The sequence below is a fragment of the Centropristis striata genome, chromosome 18, assembly GCF_030273125.1.
Source record: "Centropristis striata isolate RG_2023a ecotype Rhode Island chromosome 18, C.striata_1.0, whole genome shotgun sequence".
NCBI lineage: Eukaryota > Metazoa > Chordata > Actinopteri > Perciformes > Serranidae > Centropristis > Centropristis striata.
The window spans coordinates 7714875-7722401 of record NC_081534.1 but is presented as its reverse complement, the minus strand read 5'-3'; the positions used below and the strand labels follow the sequence as shown (position 1 = coordinate 7722401).

Below are 7527 nucleotides of genomic sequence, written 5' to 3'. Positions count from 1 at the left end.
AAATGTTGTTTTTCCAAAATAAAAAAAGAGATATTTTGAAGATCCAATGTTTGAGTATTTATTTATTTATTTATTAAACTTTATTAAAGCAACATGGTGCAATACAAGACAATACACCAACAAAACGCCGTCAGGCGGTTTCAACAATACAGAGGCAAGCTTTCATACAAAAACATTGCAAAGTGTACATGAATTCAACGGGTTTTTTTATAGCTTTCATGTTGGTAGATTTCTTAATAGACTTAATATATTGTTTGGTTTCATTTTCAAAGACAAGAAAGAGAGGTTTTTGATTAACGTAACAACATTTATGGATATGCCATTTGGCTAACTGTATCATGAGATTGATGATATAGTATTGATTTTCTTTTGCAAAAGGAAAGTCAGTGAAACCAAACAGTATATGTTCAAAGCACAGGGACAAATGAGGTTCAATCGAAAAAGAAATCAGGTTACAAATATCTTCCCCTAATTTAGGTGAGAAAGGGCAAGACCAAAATAAATGAAAAACATCTTCAGGGTGTCCTTCACAGAAAGAGCAGTTTAACTATGTCTTTCTTAAATCGTTGTAAAAATTCTGTGAATTATCTTGAAAGATACTTCTTTAACCTTATTATTGATTATATAGCTAGGTTATTAATAAGGTTATTCCAATAGGTTGCTACATATGGAGTTGATACGACTTCTTACTGAAATAACGTTTAGTATTATATCACCATGGAAACCAACAGGCCTCTGACACCGGATGAAGTTTTGATCCATTCATCTTCAACTTCCGGGTAAAATATTGTGCATGAAGTAAAATCAGCTTGCAAATTCATTTGGACGAACTTCTCGGCCAATTTAACCTTGTAAAATGTCCCGAGGCTCGAGTGCAGGGTTCGATAGACACATCACCATCTTCTCTCCCGAAGGAAGACTCTACCAAGTCGGTCAGTATGAGCATCTGTTTACACTAAAGCCGGCTGGCAGGCTGCTAGCTAAATGCTCTGTCATGGTTCGCTTCGCTTGTGTTCTAGCTGATAATCAACACCTCGCCAAAGCGAAAGTAGTATCATATAAAAACATTGAAGTCCTTATTGTGGTGTCCCAGTTGTTATTTTACTTCTACTTTGCTCGAGCTTCAATTTAAACAAAAAGCGCGACTGACAGTAGCTAGCTGGCTAGCAGGCTAGTTAGCATTTAGCACTGCAGTCAAGCGAGCTGATTCATTGCTCAAAGGGTCAATTTGCCATTGAGTCCAACATTACGGTCACGTTTAATTGGTTTCAATGTTACTTTTGATCGATTTGCTATTTTTGTCGCAATAACAGCGGTTTTCAGATGTTTTTCTGATATGACAAGCGCTGTATGGACTTTAAGGGAAAATCCAATCAAAATGATAAGCACATATCATTGTTTCTACAGTTTGCAGATATGTTTCATTCGTTAAGTTGAATGCATAACTTCTTAAGATGAACTTGTACATAGAAAGGACTTTTGTTTTTGTCATCTGATCAACAACAATCGTCATATGTCCTGAAGCTGCTCCACAAACAGTTAATAACAATATAAATCTTTGTTAATTTACTGCTATTAAGACGATTTTCCCTGATGTGCATCCATAATAGTATAGTAATCCAGTATAGTAATCCACACAGTATCATTCAGGATGCAACATCTACAGTATATACTCAGTCAGCTGGCCAATCAGATGACACCTCCTAACAGTCCTTTGCTTGTTGCTTCAGTTTTCCTGCAGAGGCAAGCAGCTGTTTCTACTGATTGACTCTACTGTTGAAAATCATTGAATGCTGTGCTTGTGTTTTACTACTACCTTGCTGTCAGATGATCATGTAAACTCAAGAAACCCTGTTTTCTCGCTTATTTGCAGAATATGCTTTCAAGGCCATTAACCAAGGTGGGCTCACATCAGTAGCAGTCAGGGGGAAGGACTGTGCAGTTGTTGTAACACAGAAAAAAGTACCGGTGAGTTGATGTCAGGTCTTAGTTTTCACACCTTTGTGCAAGCGCAGGCACTATCAACTCAGTGTTTGTCTGTGGTTAATATAGGTTAACATCCTGCACTGACAACACCTGGTCCCTTTCAATTCATTTGTTTTTTTGTTGTTGTTTTTTATTTGTTATTAAGTAGCTGAACATCCTAACCTGTACCAAATGCATTACAGTGCACTTAATTGTCTCTCTACAGCAGAACTTCTGATAAAATACCTCACATTTTAAAGGTACATTTGTGGAATTTGATTCCAGTGGTGACTGCATTGGATGTTTCTTGTGTCATCTGCCTCACTCACATTGATAGGAGACTTGACAGGGAGGAAAGTGGATGGCAGCTCTGCAAACTGACCTTCAGTCAACTAACACAAACCCCATCCCTAGCAGTTTAATTACAGTCCTTCGCGACTCATCGGATCATAAAGAATTATTTTTCTGCTTATGTTGTGGTTTGTGCTGGCTCAATTTGAGTTGCTAGAGCCGCCAACTAAAGGTCCGTCCTCAGAGCTGCTGTGTGCCCTCCTCCTGGTGCAGTCTCCTAGCAACGGGGAGTGAGGCGAAGCGACAGTGGAATGTGCTAGCTAGCTAATTCTAGTCTAATTTGTGGTCCGGTAAAGAGAGAGTGGGCCACTGGGAGGCAATCTGATGATATTTATCGTCAAAACAATAGAAAAAGCTCTTGCATACATATTTTTCTACATTGTGTCTATTGTCAAAAAAACAATAACTGCCTTATAGCATTTGGACAATGCTTTACATTCTGATCCTTGCATGTGGGAGTGAAGCTGGAGTTATCCACAGGTGCTGTTTTACTAACATTTAATATGGAGTATACAAAATAAGCTTTACCATATTCTTCCATATAGACTAATTATCGTAAAACATGCTTTATCGTGATATATACAGTACTGTGCAAAAGTTTTAGGCAGGTGTGGTAAAATTCTTTCAAAATAGAAATGTTAATTGTTTATTTTTATCAATTTACAGAATGCAAAGTGAGTGAACAGAAGAAAAATTAAATCAAATCAATACTTTGTGTGACCACCCTTTGCCTTCAAACCAGCATCAATTCTTCTAGGCCTAAGACACAGTACTAAGACACAGTAAATGGGCAAAATTTTGCCCATATTGCCTACAATGACATTGGAAATGGGTTCTTTTTAGGGCGAAGAATTTTATTATATTCAGACATTGGAAGCTTAAAGGAACACTCCACCGTTTTTTCATATTAAAACATGTTATTCGGGTAAGTAAGACGAGTTGATACAGACCTCTTGCGTCTCAATGCATGCACTCAATCGACCTGGCGCGTGGAGCTACTTGGCTAGCACTTAGCTTAGTCCAGTTCATTCATTAGGATCCAAACAGTTGGACAGTTAGAAGCGACCAAACTCCTCCACATTTTCCCTATTTAAATACAGCTACACAAGTAGTTAAACGACCAAGTATGGCGACACAAAATAAAACGTGGCGCTTTTTGAAGCGGATAAAATGAATAACTATAATGTATGGCGGAATAGCACTTGGGAGCACTTCGACTCGGCGCAGTAATATCATCACTTCCGTCAGGAGTGATGATTTTGGTCGCTTCTAACTGTCCATCTGTTTGGGTCCTAATGAATGAACTGGGCTAAGCTAAGTGCTAGCCAACTAGCTCCGCGCGCCAGGGCGATTGAATGCACGCATTGAGACGCAAGAGGTCTGTATCAACTCGTCTTACTTACCCGAATAACATGTTTTAATATGAAAAAACGGTGGAGTGTTCCTTTAATATGAAAAGCTCAATAGAAGCATCAAAATAAAAAAAATAAAAATGACATTTGGCATTCAGAAGTAGTTTTATATTTTGCCAGAGACATAATTGCATTTATACTTCTGCTTATTTTGTCTGTGCATGTAATATTTAATGCATTTCAGGGCATTGTGATCACTTGAGTGCCCAAGACATCTATTCATTTGAAGTGTCAATCAAATGTTTTGGATGCAGCAGTGACTTCAGTGAGGCAGCTATCCCACATTCATTCATGTCCTGTTGAACCTTTCCTTCCTTGAAACAGGACAAGCTTCTGGATGCTGCCACAGTCACCCACCTTTTCAGAATAACCAATAATATTGGATGTGTAATGTCTGGGATGACGGGTAAGAAAAAGACTTATTGGCGTATACAGTCAGACCTGTTTGTGATTAGTCATTAGAGTTTGTTGTTTTCAGATTTTTTTAAAGAAATAGTCCAGGTTTTTATCTATTAATTTTGAATATAAAAGGTAGTTAAATTGGACTAAATTGAAAAACTTACTTGATTCCTATGGTCTATGTCTAGTACCATCAGGTTGAATGCACTTATTGTAAGTCGCTTTGGACAAAAGCGTCTGCTAAATGACATGTAATGTAATGTAAAAAATAAAAATTTCAGCTCAAACATGCAGTTAATCAGTTTGTTGTTTTTACATATATTTTCTCCTCACTATTATCTTCACTATCTTAACCCATTGACGCCTAAAACTTCCTGTAAAACCTCTGGGGGATTTTAAAATCAGCCCCTAAAACCTGAAGTTTTTCTGGAAATTCAACAGAAGTGTCAACACTTCTACTAAATAATAGATTTTTCAGCCTCTGTAGCAGATATAAATGAAATTCAAAAAGTATTTGAGAGCTTATACATATACTACAAAACGACGTAAACGCTTTCCAGGCCTCAATGGGTTAAGGGATTTTTTGCAGACTTGCAACAGTTGTAAACTATTGTGGTCAGCATTTCCATGAAGCAGGAAATGCACAAATTTTTCAGAACCTGGAAACAATCAAATCTCTGAGAAAACCAGTTAAACCCAAAATACCTCTTAGAAAACTCCCAACTATTTTCCGTGAAAATTGAAAGCGACGGGTCTTTTGACACCTCTGTTCTCCTCAGTCAGAGCTCTTACAGTAGCTGATGGTTCCTCTTTCCAGACAACTGTTACTTTTGCCATGACAACAGCTTTAGATAAGAAGTTTCAAAATGACACCCACTTTTCCCTTCTTCTCACCCTCATCTCTTCCAGCTGACAGCAGGTCCCAAGTCCAGCGAGCTCGCTACGAGGCAGCCAACTGGCAGTACAAGTACGGTTATGAGATTCCAGTGGACATGCTGTGTAAGAGAATCGCTGACATCTCACAAGTCTACACGCAGAATGCTGAGATGCGACCACTGGGCTGCTGTAAGTATATTAATGAATTAACCGTCCACTAAGGGGTTTTGACAGTAGTACATTTTGGGGTTTTTTTGCTTTTGCTGGGTCTTCACCGCCACTCTGTTGCCTGCAGGTATGATCATGATCGGCATAGACGAGGAGCACGGCGCCCAGGTGTACAAATGCGACCCAGCAGGCTATTACTGCGGCTTCAAGGCCACGGCTGCTGGAGTGAAGCAGACAGAAGCCACCAGCTTCCTGGAGAAGAAAGTCAAAAAGAAACTGGACTGGACCTTTGAACAAACTATTGAGGTACTAAAAATGTCCTTACATGGATGTTATAGGTTGATAAGGAAGGAACATAAATGTGAAAGTAACCTTACAGGTGGTTTCCAGCTGTGCGGCTTCTAATTATACCATCATTTTCACGTTGAGGAAATGACATACTTATGGTTTACTAGAAATGACAAACATATAACCTCTTTCTCTCTTTCAGACTGCAATCTCTTGTTTGTCAACTGTTCTCTCCATTGACTTCAAGCCCTCTGAGCTCGAGGTGGGCGTTGTCACAACACAGGACCCCAAGTTCAGGTAAAACACCAGCAATACATGCTGATTTGACAAGCATCTTCCCAAAGAGAGCAAACTAAATTACATTTTTTGTAGGCCAACCTGGAAATAACATCGCCATGAGGTCTATTGAGAATTGGCCTATGGGATTTTTTGCATTGGATTTTTGATCATGGCAGAAAATAAGCTCTGTGGCAAACACACGTTTCTGATGCTTACCCCTTTTGTTCAGCAGGATAATCTTCACAAATGAACAACGATTTTATTATGTTTGAAGCATTAATGCAGCCAACAGAAGTAAAAAGCTAACGTTGTGCTATAGCGAACTACACCAAGGTCACATGACTTGAATGTCACAGCAATTAGCTTCAGCTGGTCTCCGACAAGCTACCTACCAGTTTTGACAAGCTAGTGAATCCGTATAAGTTGTTTATTAACCTAATCTTCAGAGGCTGTAAGGCGGACTGAGAGAGTTGCCACCCGCATCCCCCGACAAACACTGTGGTCTCATTTAGCCACTTGTTAGCAACTGCCTTTTTAAGGACATGTAAAAACTCCAAAATTCACAAGTGGGGATATTTACTAACCTACTTTATGTCGTACAACAAAACGCTTGTGTTAATCACAGAACTTATTTCAAGCATCTAACTAAAAACCCATTCAAAGTCCTCATTGAGATTGAGAGGATGGACCCAATGGCGCTAAAATGCTAACTTACTTCCTGCTTTAAGAACTCATTCATGTGGCGCCCTATTGTAAGATGACAACAGCAGTCGATCAACATGACTTTTCTTATCTTTGGTTTTCAAAGTAAAAGCTTTTTACCAAAAGTGTTAAACCAGTCGTCGTTGACTCAGAACATGGCATTGGATGTCCCATGTTGGAAGAATAGAACTTGTTCAGAAAAAAATAAAATATCATTGCCGTACCTTTTCTTTGTTAAAGTACCTGTGACAAAAAAAATATCCCCCAGTGTTTGAAGTTAAGTTTGTTGTTTGAGTGTTTCCAACTATACTGGATATACACCTTTAAAGCACCTAATGACACTGCAGCCTCACTTTTTTATGGTGAGGGCTGCACCTTACAATTGGTTCTGATTAATCGAGGGAAAAAGATTGTATTAACATGTCAAAAATAGGAGGTTGTAATTTCCCACAGCATAAGGAGGTATTCAAATTGCTCCTTTTTATACAACCAGCCGTCCAGTTAGTATCATATACATCCAAGGAAAGCATCAAATATGACTTCCTGTCAAGGAACCCATTTATTGATGAGTGCCTGTCTTCTCTCTCCAGGATTCTGACAGAGAGTGAAGTGGACACCCACCTGGTGTCCCTGGCAGAGCGGGACTGAGCGAGCAGACGCTTCACCTGTAGGATTTAGTTAGAGCATGATGGGATTTGCAGTCCCAGATGGAGGCTGGTGTTATCTTTGTTTGCTGTACATTTACCCCACTGTTTCATTCATTCAACAATAAAAAAAAGTTTTTTCGAGTAAAATGACTATTGTCTCAATGCTTGTTTCTTATTTGTTGTGAAAATAATCATTCTTTCTGCACATTGAGCTGTTTGCATCTTTAAAACATGAAACATTTCCATTATGTGTACATAAATGTAGGCTTTTTAAGTGGTGGCATGTAAACAGGCCTGTTGGTTGAGTTTAGCAGCAGGGGAAGCATTTATGGGAACATGAGTGTGTGCAGAGCTCTACCTCTGAGCTTCCTGTTGTGGCTCCGAATGCACTAAATCACATGACATACTGTAGTGCTGTGGAGAGGTTATTTTACTACAAG

At 39.0% G+C, this 7527-nt stretch overlaps 1 protein-coding gene across 1 annotated transcript; it reads left to right on the top strand.

The window, feature by feature from the left end:
* Positions 1-763: 763 nt before the first annotated feature.
* Positions 764-7237, top strand: psma6b (proteasome 20S subunit alpha 6b). Its single transcript, XM_059357156.1, has 7 exons — positions 764-932; positions 1874-1968; positions 4053-4134; positions 5037-5192; positions 5299-5477; positions 5662-5756; positions 7031-7237. The coding sequence occupies exons 1-7, from the start codon at positions 857-859 to the stop codon at positions 7086-7088; spliced, it is 741 nt and encodes a 246-aa protein (XP_059213139.1). The 5' UTR covers positions 764-856; the 3' UTR covers positions 7089-7237.
* The last annotated feature ends 290 nt before the right edge of the window (positions 7238-7527 follow it).